We start from the raw sequence: 15,403 nt of genomic DNA, 5'->3' as shown, positions 1-15,403 counted from the left end.
TAAATCAGAGCCTAAAACAGGTTAGGAAGAGCATCTTCCACCAACTTCTCTCTTATTGGAAGACGTCTTGTTAGAAGATGTCTTTGAGTAATCTCATTTTCATAGGAGGAGGCAGAAGAGTACTGGTAGGCAGTGAACACTCTCCTAAAAATCATTGCAAGTTTTTGTGGGACTTCTCTGCAACCCTAAATCAGAAATTCCTGGATTGGGGATCTAGCCTTCTCTGTTTTCTCAAGCTTGTTTATTATTTAAAAAAAAAAAAAAAAAGCATTAATATTTATTTTCCTAGAAATAAAATGCACATTTATAGATTTCTAGCTTTCCAGAGAATGGATTATTGTCAATAGGAAATTAATGTGAAAAATGGTGACAAAACACTAGTTATATAGATCTGGAAGTGAAACATTGATTTCTAAATCTATGAAGTTATTAATTTCCATGACATTATACTTTGTATTATAGAAGTGAATAATTTGGAAGGACAGTACAACAAAATAGCAATTCCCAATGAGGAAAATGTGGTCATATACTACAAAATCCGACAGCAGCTTGCAAAACTGGGTAAAGAGATTGAAGAATATGTTCACAAACCAAAGTATTGCTTGCCCTTCCTACAGCCAGGAAGACTGGTAAAGGTAATTTGATTTTTCTTTTGTTTTGTTTTTATTTCACATCTCTACCTATCCTTGCAATTTGCAGGATTCATTTGTGTCTGCCACTTACCATCTTGAAAAATTACGTTGCATCACTCTAAGCAATACTTTTTAAATTTTGTTATGTTTCTGTGTTAAACATTCAAAAATTAATTAAAAGAAATGTGTTTGTTTTGAATATTAGTCCATTACTATGATCTGCTTGCTAGAATGTGATTATACATGGGTTATAATATCTTTGTAATATTTTTAGGTGAAGAATGAAGGTGATGACTTTGGATGGGGAGTGGTTGTTAATTTCTCTAAGAAATCGAATGTTAAGGTAAAATATACATTCTTTCTGTTAGAAAAATATATACCTTACCGCTTTTTTTGAAAATAAGATAGAATTTTCTTTGTAGTTTTCAAAGGCAAAAAAATTCCCTTTCACCCCAAATTTACAAAAAGCTCAAGCCTTCCTGAAATGAAAGTATAAAGGAAAAAACTGGAAGGTGGGACAAACCCTAAGTGTTGTGTTCATTTCTTAGCTTTTAGCGTATTTACAAAGATAATGCTTGCTTGTGTCTGGGATAAAAAAAAAGTGCACATGGCACTACAGTAATTTCCGAATACTTGGTCTGCCTGTGAGAAATCCCCAACAGTGCTACACTAAGCCATTCATGGGAAAGATACGTTTTCTACTCTCAGAAAATCTGTAGAAACTTAAGGGTTGACAGCATAGAAAGGCTGACATTTGGCACTATATAGACTATTATCTTAAACTGGGGAATTGTGTCTTGAGTCCTAAGCTTGTGCATGAGACATGGGATTCCTTGTCCTCTGGGGTGTTGCTGTAGAGTTTAGGGTTGGAAACTTAAAATGCAAAGAGAGCAAAACAATAGCAATGGGTTCAGGGAAATGTGGAAAAAAATACAGAGGACAGTGATACAATAGAAGCCAGATTTGGGTTTCCTTCCAAAAATCCATTTTTATAGTTGGTTTCCGCATAACCCCAGGGATGATGTTTTGGTCTCCATTTCAGAAATGTTTTGACAAGCAACTCAGCTGGCTAAACTAAAACCTAAGTTTAAAGTGTATTCTTCTGTGGTAGCATTTTTGCTGTAATTTTGGCAGGAGAGCATTAGCATTAATTACTAGGCCTAAATGAGAAGTTGTCTTCGTCAAGTTCTGGTGGCGCCTGTGCACTGTGGCACCTTTTGGTGCTTCTCTAATATATATTCATTAAAGAGGAAATGAGAAAAATGTGTTCATACAGAACTTATTAAAAAAGATTTTGTTCTGGTTTTCCATCTTCCTTTTGAAAGTCACATTTCTTCCTTTTTCAAGTTGGAAGACTGGATTGTGACTGCTATTGCTTAAACTTTTGCTTATAAATTGCTTTTTTCATAGGGCCACATGAGCATTAAAACAGATTTCCCCGTCACCCAAACTTTCTATGTAAAATTGCCAACTTCTTTGTCACTGGAGGCATTTCTTCTGTCTGTGTCATATTTTATCCGCATACCTATTTGCCTTCCCTATCTGGCTTGTCTCACTGTTGTATAAAGCCCTTAGGTTTAAACATTAGCTTTGAAATTACAGTCTGTTCTGCAGGAGATGGCTCTGGCTCCATGGCTCCAGCAGCACTTTTTTCATTAAGTCATTCTAGCAGCTGGGTTGAATTTTTCCTTCTGAGTTCTATGGAAAGAATGACAATAGGTGCTGAAAATTATGGAACAGACTTAAAGCTATGTAACTTAAAATCGGTATGGGAAGACTAGTTTCTATGAGCAGAGGCAAAACAAATGAAGAAGCTGTTATTTACCCATTTTAATGTGTCTATTCAATGTATTTTTGTCCTGGGATACAGATGCATTTCCCCATTAGTTTAATGTAGTAGTATACTTACTTAGTATTGGAAGTATATCGTTATTATGCCACATCTTTAAATCTTCATCCACTTCTAAGCTGTGACAGTTCTTTGGATTTGCTCTTAGAAATTATGTTGAATTCAGTCTATATTACTAGTTTCTCTTTAGTTGTAAATTCTTCACTGTGTCATAGTTTCTAATGAAGTCCTTTTTCTAGTACGGAAGATATGTAATGAAGATTGACATTCAGAGTTAAAGTATGTCTGTATTTCACTGAGTAATTCTCTTTATTAATTGCAATTGAAAGCAAAAGCATGAGTCATTGCCAGTTATGTTCATTGTTTATTTAGATGTTTTTCCAGCATAATTTCACACTGCAGTGTTCCACAAAATTGTGAATGCAAACAGTATTTTATCCTGAATTACAGTAGAGAGAATTTATTTCAAGCGGTACTGCTTGCTATATATTGTACATTATAATAGGCAGCAAAGTAACTGTTTGCTTTGGAATTCATTTTTGAGTAAGAAATTTTATTTCCACTAGATTGTGCCAGCAGTGTGCTAGTTTTATTGTGCTGTTTATAGTCCATATTGTCATCTGATCCTTGATTCTAGACATCAGATTTTTGTCTGTTAATGGTTGCTGGTATTAGAATTTCAGCTGCTGCAATTTGGCCTTTCCTATTTAGATTGCTATAATCCTTGTATGTTAAACTTAAATTCTCCTGCTTCTCTGTTCATGTTTGTTTATATTGTTTACTGCGTAAACATAAATTTTAGTGCTGTGTCATGGTCATTGAATTTTCCATGAGTCAGATGTTATTAATCTGGGAATCTGAATTTGTGATCTGTGCCATATTGCTTGATTTGCAGATATGATCAACTGTCTTACCTTGTTTTGTTTCCAGGCACATGAAGTAATAGATGTTTTGGGGCAAATCTAAAATCCTTGAAATATACCTAATCATGCAATATGATATGACAGAGATGTCTGTGACTAAATTTTTTACAGGGTGTTCTAGTCTTATTTTACTCTAGCATATAAAAACATGTGTTCCTGTTCAAGGGTTTAGTACCTAAAAGGTAGAAAACCCACTGAAGGAAACAGTACACATTCAAAAAGCAGTTCTAGATTAAGTCAGGTCTCAGCAATGTCTAAAAGCCATTGGTGTATGTAAATTTAAAGAGAGTAATATTAACAGCGAATGTTAATTGCATCTATACACCTGCTGTATTAATGGGTTTACAATACTGTTGCTTATAGAAATATTTTTTGTTCTCATTTTCTAGACATCTCCAGCTCTATTATCATCTGTAGCATATATGTGCAGCTGTGAGTTTAGTCTCTTCTTTGTTCAAGTCAGCATTATGCTTTCTGTGGCTTTGGCTGGGTACTGATTTGATGTATGTGGATATTACTTTAAAATTCTAATTCAGTGGTATGAGTCTTGCACATTGCTGTGAGTGCTTTCTGCAAATGTTGGATAGAATTCAGAGGAACAGTTCCTTCCCCAGCAAGTAATTGCATTTCTTGAATAATTATGTATACTGTAGAACAGGATAACCTTGTTTTTCTGTCTAGTTTATTGTGGCAATTTCTCATAGTGCTTCTGAGAATCTCTTGGAAATGCTAGCTGGTTCCACCCTGCTTTGCATGCAGTAAAAGAAAATAGTATGTTTTAGGTTTGTAATGAAAAATATTGCCCAGTAAAACTGAACTGGGTTAACACAGGATTTTGAAAAGACTGTTTTGTCTTTCTCATATTTGGAAGCAGAGAAGCTTGCACATACGGTTTTAAAAGTCTTGCCTGCAGTGTTAGGCCTATAACTTAGTTCTGTGCCAAGTTATAAAAAGATTTGCTTATAGTGGGAGTGTATTTGAGCAACCTTAGTGCCTATTGATCCAGTCAAGTAACTAATGTCAGGTTTTTTTAAAGCAGTGTATATTAAAGGTTATGGCTTTGTGAACAATAGTCTTTAACCACCATATCTGCATGTTTGTGTTCTTTAAATGAATGTCAGATGTTATGTTTGGGGTTTATAAAGATGTGGCCTGCAAGATGCAGCTTCCTGTTTGCTGGAGATACAAGCTGTTACGTTTGAAAGATTTTTCTATGGTTTTGTGAGGAAAAACTTGAACTTGCAAAACTGCAAATGAAAGAGATCCCCCAAATTTGGGGTTTTTTTGAAAAGCAGACAAAGTTCAGTACTGCTAGCATGATGCAAATATTTTGCATTACAGTAACAAAAGAGGTTGGCTTACTTTGAAAGAGCTACAGCTAGAAGAAAAGGCAGAAGCACCTGAAGCCACAAGTAGACTTCAGGCTACACTGTCAAGGGAGGATGGGGAAAGGGTAGTTTTTTTCAAGTGTTCTGTGTGAGGGATCTTTCAATCAATACTGATTCAGTAGTTTTTAGAATGTATTGCATCACTGAGCTCATGTTCTGTGAAGAGCAGTAGCTCGTTTCATACTTTTAGTATTGAATAAATCATGCTTTTTCCTTCCATTCTTGCTGGTATTTTAAAATAACTCTTATGGACCTGGACCTGTTTCTTCTGTGCCCCTAACAGCCAAATTCTGGTGAATTGGACCCATTATATATTGTTGAAGTGCTACTACACTGCAGCAAAGAGAGTTTGAAAAATTCTGCTACTGAGGCTGCAAAGCCAGCCAGACCTGATGAGAAAGGAGAGATGCAGGTTTGTTACACACGTTTATTATCAATAGTTTCTGATAAATGTTCTCAAAAATTCTATTTCCAAAGCATTTGCAGACTGTGGTAAAAGGGGTTAATGCATTAAGGAAGAGAAAGGAGCTGTACACCTAATTGTGCTTTCTTAAAACAGTTGCTGACTTCACCAAAGAGGAAATTTTCAAGTGTGAACAAAATACTTGAGTGAATTAATTACTGTAGAAGTACTTTCAAATTTACTGTTGTGTTATATTTTTCAAATCAGTAGATTAAAGACAATACCAGTCTTTTTTTAGAACTACAAAGTTGTAAAATTACTTACATATGTGATAAAATCTGTGGATAAACAAGTGTCTATACTTTTTTTTCTTGCTTGTACAAGAAATCCTCAAGTAATAAGCTTTAGCAAATGCTCTTTGAAGATACTTAGCAGTATCTTCTGTCTCTGGAAATGGAATTTTTTAAAATTTCTTTCTCTTTTTCAGACCCTTTCAGCTTTGTGAGGCTATCTCATTCTAAACTTAAGTTGAAATTTTTTGTGAGACCATTTGCATATTATTTAAATTTTTCAATTTGAAACCCTATATCAAGACAAACAATTGCAGTCTGCACATCGGAGACAGTTTTTAATTTGTCCACTTCTTCCCCCCCACCCACCCACCCCCAAGTCCATTTAAAGCTTGGGTTAGAGTATTGATTCTTCATGGTATCTTCATGGTTTTGAAACCTATGAATATGTATTTCTGATTTGATATTGTTTATTGTTAGCATTCCTAGTTAAGTATATGGCAATAATTTGGTTCGGATGGTAAGAGGTAGGTATTACAGCAGATAAATGGCAAAGTAATAGAAAAAATGAATATTTTTTTCCCCACATGTAGCTTTTCTCAAGATTTAACTGAATACAAAATTTTTCCATTTGGACAAACCTTGTTTTCTTCCTTATTAATACTTTTATCTCTTTACCCACATTTTCCTGCTTCCTGATACTCCTTTACCACTGCTATGTCTTTGTGCACTCAGTTGTCCTTTTCCTTTGTAAAGTTTTGCTATGAAACAGTAATAATAAATACATTTTTCACTGATTCATCAGTTACTGCACTCTCTTTGATAGGTTGTTCCTGTTTTGGTACATCTTCTCTCAGCTATCAGCAGTGTCCGACTCTACATACCGAAAGACCTGAGGCCCATTGACAACAGGCAAAGTGTGTTAAAATCTATACAAGTAAGTTCCACTAGGCTGTGTAAGCTCTCTGCTCTGGTAGTGAGGTACTCTTGAACCCAAGACAACTTGTTCTAAAGAGATTTGTCTAAAGTTTGTGTCACATCTTCAGCTTTATTCTTAAATGGGGCGGGAAGCCACAATATATGTCAGTTTGCTTCTCCTTGTCATTTTAAACTTGATTTTGAAAACTGCTGAAACATCACATAACAAACTTACACTACTGCCTTCTGTGTCTCTATAGTTGTGCCAGCTTACTTGTAAAAGTATAGTTTATTTTACTGCTACTGATCTTACAAAAAGAATATTTAATTTCTTTTTCTGCTTTTAGGAAGTACAGAAACGATTTCCTGATGGAGTACCATTACTAGACCCTATTGATGACATGGGCATCAAAGATCAAGGACTGAAAAAAGTAATCCAAAAAGTAGAGGCATTTGAGCATAGGATGTATTCACATCCTCTTCACAATGATCCCAACTTGGAAACTGTATACACACTTTGTGAAAAAAAAGCACAGGTAAAAAAACTAAAACAAAACACTGTACCTATATCTAGCTGAAGTGAGAGACAGTAGTAGTTCCTTTTAACTTGCTTTTCTTTTTATTTGCAAAGCCCAAATAATACTTCTTAAACTAATAAGCCCAGTTAATACTTTTTAAATACAGTAAAATTATTGAATCTCACTACAGACTGGCTGAGGTGGTGTTGTACCCTTTATATTGATAGATATATGAAGTATATCTGAAAATAAAACTCTTTTAAAGTAGTCATCAGGGATTGGAAGGTTACAGAGGTGCCACTAGAGTCTTTTTCACTAAATAGGCATAGCACAGTAATACAGTATAGGTGAAGTCTTCATAGATAATTGAAATTGATCATTTTTTAATAAGCTTGTGCAAAGCTCAGTTGAATTGATGGGGCTTATTGGCTTGGGCAGTGTACCAGACAAATCCTGGGGCTGCTGCTTTCTGAGCTGACGTCCAGCCTGGAAGCAATACACTTGTTTTATGTAATCATACCCTGCTAGACTGAAACTGGTTGTGCAGAGAACTAGCTCTCATGTTTCTGTGCTGCTCCAGAAAACAGGTTCTACAGGAGTCTCATCACAGAAGTGAGGTAGTTTTGGTATGGGCAGCACAAAGTTGCATGTGGACCCGATGGACCAAGCAGAATTCTGCAAGGGTGTCTGCACTATGCACCCTGCTGTCAGGATGTTGACAGTGACTGTGATAAACTCCAAGACAGTGCAGAAGCTCTAATAGCAGAAAGTAATGCCTTTGGGTTACATTTCAGTGAATAGTTGGTTAGCTGAGACTTGGTAAAGGTCTCAGAAGATGAGTGCTTATTTCTCAACCAAAGATTTCTTTTGTGGTTTTTTAATGTGGGCTGGTTGGAGTTATTTCCCCACTCTAGGTAAACTCCTTAACTTCCCAAACTTGCCAGAGTTTTCTATGGGTAACTGGAGCTGATTTTTTTTTTTTAAAGAAATTTGTTTTAAACCTCCCTTTTAGTAGAGTTAGCTGAGTCAGTGTCAACCAGTATGTCCATATGCTGTCATTCTGAGGCCTTTATGTAAATTAAACATTATCTTGAAAACAGTTGCATCTGTTAAACTAGCAAAATGTAATTTCTCTCCTCTGACCCCTCAGATTGCTATGGATATTAAAGCAGCAAAGCGAGAACTGAAAAAAGCCAGAACTGTCTTACAAATGGATGAACTGAAATGCCGTAAGCGTGTTTTGAGAAGGCTGGGGTTTGCTACATCTTCAGATGTCATTGAGATGAAAGGACGGGTTGCTTGTGAAATCAGCAGGTAATTGGTTTCTGTGCAAAGCTATTATTGTCTTGAATACACACTTGATCGTCCTGGCTCAAATTAGTAGATCATATTTAAAGTTCTGAGACAGTTAGAAGAAAGGTTCTTCAGAGACTCTGTGATCAGTGTCATGAGGGAATATACTGATTGAAGCGGGAAAGACAGCAACTTAAGGACAGAATACAATATATTTTAAAACTAAAGCATGGACATGAAAATGGCTGTTTTCTTACCCAGTTTAGGCAATAGCGTATGTTTTCATTTAATACTGTACAGTACCTGAGAGGATGGTCTCAGTTTCTGTGGTTCCACTTCCCAGGACTCTGAGTACAGTTTCTCACAGGTGTGGGTGTAACAGTGACTGTCAGCAGTTACCGAGTCACTGACAAGTTTGCAATACTGCTTGATTGCTTCCATAGGTCTGTTGGAACAAATCTATGGAAGTGATGCATTTTACTGTAATACATTTAGCAGGTACATGTATATTAAAACATGCTGTAAAGATTCCGTGGAAACTCATGAATTGGACTTTAATACTTCTAGAGTGTAACTCAGATTTTCATAGAATTACGTATTTTTGAAAGTTACAGTGACTGCTGTACTCCTTGCCTTACAGATAGTTTGACAGATGCTACCTGTATTTGTTGTATATCTAGTTACTTTTTTCTCACTGCAAAATTTTATAGCAAATAGGGAAGCTCAGGATTTTATCAACTTTGTGACTTTCAGGAACTGTTTGCTGAGGAGTTACACTTTTCTTTGTAAAAAGATGGACTTTTTTTCCCACATTGTATGCATTTGCCTGATATGTCTTTATTTTACAAGCAAATTGAAGCAAGTTTGCTACGCTTTTCAGTATCTTGGAAATAATCCAGTTCAATCTTTTTTGAGCAGCAGCAATACTGATTTTAGTCCCTTTTCATAAGTTGCCTAACTCTAGTCCTTTTCAATCTACTGATGTCCTGTCTGATAAAACCTGACCAAAGCGACCATTAATACTAACTTTTATGAACTATCAGGAGAGATTCTTTGTAGTCCTGTAAGAGCTTTTAGTTTGTTTAAAATACTGTCTCACTCTGTTACGATTATCATCCCTCTTAAAAAGCTAATATATTAGAATTTGGTGTTCCCGTAAGAAAAATTAAGACGTTATTGTTTCTTACCTATATTGAGTTGCTTCACAAAATAGATTAATAGTACATAATTTTAAAATTACATTTCAGTAAGCTTCCCTAAGCTTCCTTCTCTTTCTCTTTATTTTAGTGCTGATGAACTACTCCTGACAGAAATGATGTTCAATGGTCTCTTCAATGACTTATCTGCAGAACAGGCAACTGCACTATTAAGCTGTTTTGTATTTCAAGAGAATGTAAGTTATTTCTTCAGTTCATGAATTCCAGATCTTCCTGTCTACAACAGTATTATTTATAACTCAGTTCCAGAAATCGGTCATAGCAGTACAAGCTATTACACACTTTTTATCTTTCCAAAGGTGTTTGACATGAATTCCCATTGAATTTGCCAAAAGCATTGCAGCTTCAGTGCTAAAATGTCTTTCCTCATGAATGACATACCAAAAGTTGTATGAAATTGCAGTCCTTGTACTGAATCTACCACTGTTTCCTCCTCATGCAATGAAGCAATATTAATAGATTCTCAACATACATTCTTGTCTTTATGTATGTATACACACACACACACATCTGTATAATTTAAAATCTAGAATGATTATTTCAAAAAAGAGGCTTAACAGTCTCTGTTCCTGCACTCCAGGGTGAGGGTATCTTAAATTCTGAGACATGCCTGCCTGTGTTATGTTATTTGGACAGTACCCTTAACCTATTGATGGAAGTGGCAGTACCACATGGATATGATATCAAAAGCAGACCATATGTTATTAAAAGCAAAACCACGGACATTTAATATCAGATGCTGTCGTTTTTCCACCTACAACCTTTATAGAAGTTTAGCCTTGTCAGGAAAATACAGTAAAAATGAACTTCCATATGAAATACTACTGCAGACAGCTAGCAAGATGCATGACTTGGGTTGATTCTAAATGTGGAAAGCACATTAGCAGCAGATGCTAAGGAGTTTCTTTTGTTAGTAGACGGAATGCCAAGGTAAGCCTTTGCTAGTTAGAATATTGTGGTTCACTGAACAATAGCACATATAAACCACTTATGTTTAAGTTATTAAAAACACTTGCTTTTTATATTCTTCAAGAAAAGCTTCTAACAGTTAAAGCAATAAATGATCAGCATTTTGGCAGTTCAAAAGTATGGAAAACTAAATAGAGGGAATTTTGGAAGTATTCAGAAAGCAGGTGCTTTTTTTTCATACCATTGGCGTACTGTACAGAAAGATTTAATTTTCTGATTTAGTTTTTGGAGCAAGCACTTGGGGGAGTTCAGTAAATTTTAGTGTTTGGTAACAAGTTTGAGGAGTTTGGAATAACTTACAACAGCACTACCACACGCTGAATTTCTATTTTTGTATTTAATTTGGTGTAGAGCAAACGTGTGGGAGCGCATGAGATTATTTAAGATTATTTCTTTTTCAGTCCAGTGAAATGCCAAAACTGACAGAGCAGCTGGCAGGACCGCTTCGGCAAATGCAGGTAATCTGTGCATTAGAAATCTTTCTGAACTCAAGGTTAATATTAATGTGCGTACAGTGTGTAAGTGTAATAAGCGCACAGTGAAGACTTAATTTTGGATCATCAGTGAATTTGGCCTGGCACTGCATGTGGTTTTGCAGTGTGTAGTAATGGGTTATCTTGTTTGCAAGAAATCTTTGCCCTAATTCAGAACATGCATTTAAAAGCTTTCATAAGCTTGCTTGCTACAATGTAAGTAGTTAGCACAGGCTGCTACAATGTAAACAGTAGTTTAGTTTCTGATCTTGAATAATTTCACACTAAAAAGGAAACCTCATCCTAATAATATGGAAGTCTTTCTATTGGTTAAACAATCTGTTTAAGCATATTGTAAACTTAAAATATTTTATTTTAAAGGAGTGTGCAAGAAGAATTGCCAAGGTGTCAGCAGAAGCCAAACTGGAAATTGATGAAGAAAATTACTTAAATTCTTTCAGACCCAATCTAATGGATGTTGTGTATACATGGGCAAATGGAGCTAACTTTGCTCACATCTGCAAAATGACTGATGTCTTTGAAGGTATGTTAATCAGTTCTTCTTAAGGAGGTGTGAGACAGTAATTCTGTAACATGGAATGGTAATTCTGAATAGCCTTATAATAGATCACAAAATTCATTAACTCAAATGTATTCAAGTATCTGCATGGCTGAAGCTAAGCAGGGGACAAAATTGTTTACTGTGTAAAAAATTCATAGTTACACTGTTGATAATTTAGAATCTGTAGCAGACTTAAAGGGTATCTCTACATTTTAAGAACTTCCTATAAAACTCAGAAATCCGAAGTATTGCAACAGGAGGTAATGCTTACTTTTGCTGGTTAAAGGGGGAAACACCCTGTTGCAAATGCTTGCCATTTAGAAGTACAGCTCATGTGCTTGTCTTCATTACGGTTAAATGTTTTATTTACTTGGCAAATGGAAGGTTCCTCCTGCTATGTTAATGATGACAGAAGTGAGAGGTAACTAAGTCTGTTTCAGATGGTTCATCACAGCAGTGCAGTGCAGATATTTGGAAAGCCAAGATGTAACCTGTCATCTGCATTAATTTAGTTCCTAAAACTGGAGTATTAGAAACTGTCCCTTGAGGAAGAATACTTAGTTTTCATTATTTTAAAATTAGGATGACTTAAAGCCCAGATACTTCACAAAAAGACAAACCATTCACCTGAAGGTCAAACCAGAATGAAGAACCTAATTTCATCTTTTACTGGCTGTGTTAAAGTTGTGAAGAACAGCAGACTAGGTGCACCAGTCTTATGAGGCTGTGTGTAATGAGTGATTCTTGAAAATCCTTTTTCAGGTTGCTACTGTCACCATTGTTTTACCTCTCCAAATGCCGTTTTCTTGTCTGTATGTGCACAGTTGCAAATGGCACCCCTTAGAACCAAGGAATTCATGCATTTCTGTAATCCAATGCACAGACCCAGGAATTTTGTAAAGCAGGTTGCCTGCGAGCAACAGAAATCCTGGCAGTCTTTGATTCTGCATTCAGCAGATTCTTACTGTTGCAACGAATGTCTGAGCCTTTCATCTGATCTAGAGGTACCCTGAATAAGGGGAACACAAAAGGAGAAGCAATAGGTGGCCTATATTTTTATGTTGGCACATCTGACGATGTTGAGAATACATCAGGCAGCAATGTTTTCCATTTACCATATTTGGCCTTAGGCTAGTTGGTCAGCTTTGCCCTAGTCAACAGTGCTAGCTCCCTCAAAATTAGATCTTAGGGGCTATTTTGAGAAGTTCAGCTGTTGTGGCAGGGGTTGACGCATGACTTTTCCCTTAACTTTTAATAGGCTGGTTTTCTGTGCATTGTCCAAGAGGAAGGAAAGTACTTCAAACATCCACTGTCAGTTACGCTTACCTTAAATGCAGTGTGGTGTTGCTAAATCCCAGGGGAGTTTGCCCTGGTTAGCCAAGACATTATAGTGATTTCAAAGAAACTAAAAAACAATACACAAAAAAACCACCAACCACCCCCCCCGAAAACATCAAACACAAACAACAAAACACAGACCCAAACCCACAGCATCCTTATTTTGATCTTAAGTACAATTTTTCATTTTGGGTGGTGGTGCTGCCCGTTTTAGTTTTGGTAGAGGTTGTTACCATGAGGTATAGCATGATGGCTTATTAACGCTCTAAAAGGAGGTGTATTTTCCTCTTTGCCTTTTGGGCAATGTCAAATTAGCAGTCGTGAGTTGCAGCTGTTACATGGAGTCCCCCCTTCACTGTTTTGCACCAATTTTAGTAAGAACGCAGGAAATGGGCCAGCCATTAAGAGTGCATTGGAAGCCACCACTTTTTTTAAACTGGTTTTTCATCACTCCCCTCCCCACGACTTACTACAAGGGTGTTCTGAAAGACTGCTTTTCATGAGTGAGAGACTAATGTTTGGGTTTGTGCTGCTATCCAGGCTAACAGGCACTAGCAGAACTTTCCTAGACAGAAATCTTGTGTGTTGATGGCATGCTTCCACTCTCACAAGCTTTCAGATAGATGGTCTTCTGCTGTTTAATTGGTACGGATGGTCAAGTGTCTGAAACCCCTTTTGCTGCAGTTGTGAGTAGTGTGAAAGCTCGTGGTCATGGTATGTAAATGGCTGCCTTTTCAGGTTGCGCAGCGAAAGCAAGTGTGCTTGCTACAGGTGGAGCAGTGTTGATTGGCTAATGAAATTGAGTTGTCATTAAGCTGAAATGTGTGTTGGGAAAACAGAGAAGCTTTATAAAGTTGTAGGGAAGAATGGTAAACTGAGCTAAGTATCCTATTAATCAACTCCGGATTGTTTTGTTTTGTGGAAGTAAGCATAGACAATAGCCATTTATTCCAAAAATGCAGGTTTTTTCATGCACAAAAGAAATATGTCTGCACCAGCCCCTGCTACGCTGCCTGTAAATGAGTACTCCCTGGAACAGTTGTCAGGGTTGGCCTTGAGCTGGGGCGTGCCACCACACGGTGTGGCCGTGCTCGGGGGAGCTGCTGGCAGTTCACTTGCTTTGGCTTTGCACTTTGTGTCCAAGAGACTGTATATGGGGGTCTTATGTCATTGCAATAGGTTTTACAGACTGCTGTGTTTACACAAACTTCTTACTGTAGAAGGTGACATAGCCTACTGGTACCATATGAATGTTTTTATTTATTTTTAAGAGAGGTGTTATTTTACTTCTCACTTTCCCAACACCTTCATAGAGTACACCTTCGTAGAGTATTTCCATTTGGACAGTTTTTACTACAGGTGGTATTATGCCTTGTCTAGAGCTAGTATTTCACTGAATCATAGAAAGGTCTAGTCCAAACTCCCCCTGCAGTGAGCGGGGACATGTTCAACTTGATCAGGTTGCTCAGAGCTCGGTCCAGCTGGACCTTGAGTGTGTCAAGGGATGGGACATCTACCACCTCTCTGGGCAACCTCTTTCTTCCTTACACTCCTGTTGCAACAGGGCCTGCTCAAGTTTGTCCGTCTTTCTTGTAAGCCCCCTATTAAGTGCTGAAAGTGCTGAAAGGCTGAGATAAGGTCTCCCTAGAGCCTTCTCTTCTTCAGGCTGAACCACCCCAGGTTGTCTCAGCCTGCCCTCATAGGCGAGATGCTCCAGCCCTCTGATTGTTTTCATGGCATTCCTCTGGATCCAAACAGGTCCATGTCTTCCCTGTGCTGAGGGCCCCCAGAGCTGGATGCAGTGCTCCAGGTGGGGTCTCACCAGAGCAGAACAGAGGGACAGAACCACCTCCCTCAAGCTGCTGGCCATGCTTCTTTTGATGTAGCCCAGGTTGCCTTCCTGGGCTGTGAGCCCATGCTGCCAGCTCATACCCAGTTTTTCATCTACCAGTACCCCCAAGTCCTTCTTAGCAGGACAGCTTTTAATCCCTTCATTCCATATTTATTGTATGGCAGTCATTTTGCACATAGTAGTTTTACACTGTAGGCATGAGATGATGCTGGAGAAAATGACCAGGCAGCATACTGTTTGCATGCTGCTAGAAAAGTGTAAGCATGAGGATCATTTTGTGTTACTTGTTACAGTGACTTGGGCTAAGCGGAGAAGTTGGGAGGTGAACACATAACAAACTACAATGGTTATTAGTTTGCAGGGTAGGAGCCATGTCAATACTGAGCTTGTATGCATTACTGCAAGTGTGCAACCAAGTGGTCCGTAGCAATAATGTAGATCACTTACTGCACTATCAAAAACAAAATACAAACTGTGTGTGGTGGTTCTTGAAGCAGCAACCCTGTAAATCCCTCAAACGTGTATGGTTTTTGAGGGAAGTCTCAAGGAATTACTAAACAGCTGAGAAGGTCTTAGAGGCTGTGAAGATAGAAGGAAAACAAGAACAGGAGAAGCATTTGGAGACAGTTTCAAGTAAGTACCTAATGGGAGAAATTTACTGTTAACAGAAACCAAGTGTGAGACATACAAGTATTCCTCACCATTGGATTCTAGATAAATTGAACAGGGTTGGAGAAGGAACTGTTGGCTTGCTGCCAAGTGGGCTCAAGCAACTGAA

The 15,403-nt window shown here is 37.4% G+C and overlaps 1 protein-coding gene across 1 annotated transcript in view; it reads left to right on the top strand.

Moving 5' to 3' along the window:
• Positions 1-15,403, top strand: part of MTREX (Mtr4 exosome RNA helicase) — a 49,407-nt gene that overhangs the window by 33,255 nt on the left and 749 nt on the right. The window contains exons 17-25 of the mRNA XM_056325456.1: positions 463-635; positions 907-975; positions 5,076-5,204; positions 6,312-6,422; positions 6,751-6,939; positions 8,072-8,235; positions 9,502-9,607; positions 10,802-10,858; positions 11,255-11,417. Coding sequence (XP_056181431.1) covers positions 463-635; positions 907-975; positions 5,076-5,204; positions 6,312-6,422; positions 6,751-6,939; positions 8,072-8,235; positions 9,502-9,607; positions 10,802-10,858; positions 11,255-11,417 — 1,161 coding nt within the window. The remainder of the gene's footprint in view (positions 1-462; positions 636-906; positions 976-5,075; positions 5,205-6,311; positions 6,423-6,750; positions 6,940-8,071; positions 8,236-9,501; positions 9,608-10,801; positions 10,859-11,254; positions 11,418-15,403) is intronic.

Source organism: Falco biarmicus, chromosome Z (assembly GCF_023638135.1).
Source record: "Falco biarmicus isolate bFalBia1 chromosome Z, bFalBia1.pri, whole genome shotgun sequence".
In the NCBI taxonomy this organism is placed as follows: domain Eukaryota; kingdom Metazoa; phylum Chordata; class Aves; order Falconiformes; family Falconidae; genus Falco; species Falco biarmicus.
This window is presented reverse-complemented; position numbering and strand designations above follow the sequence as displayed.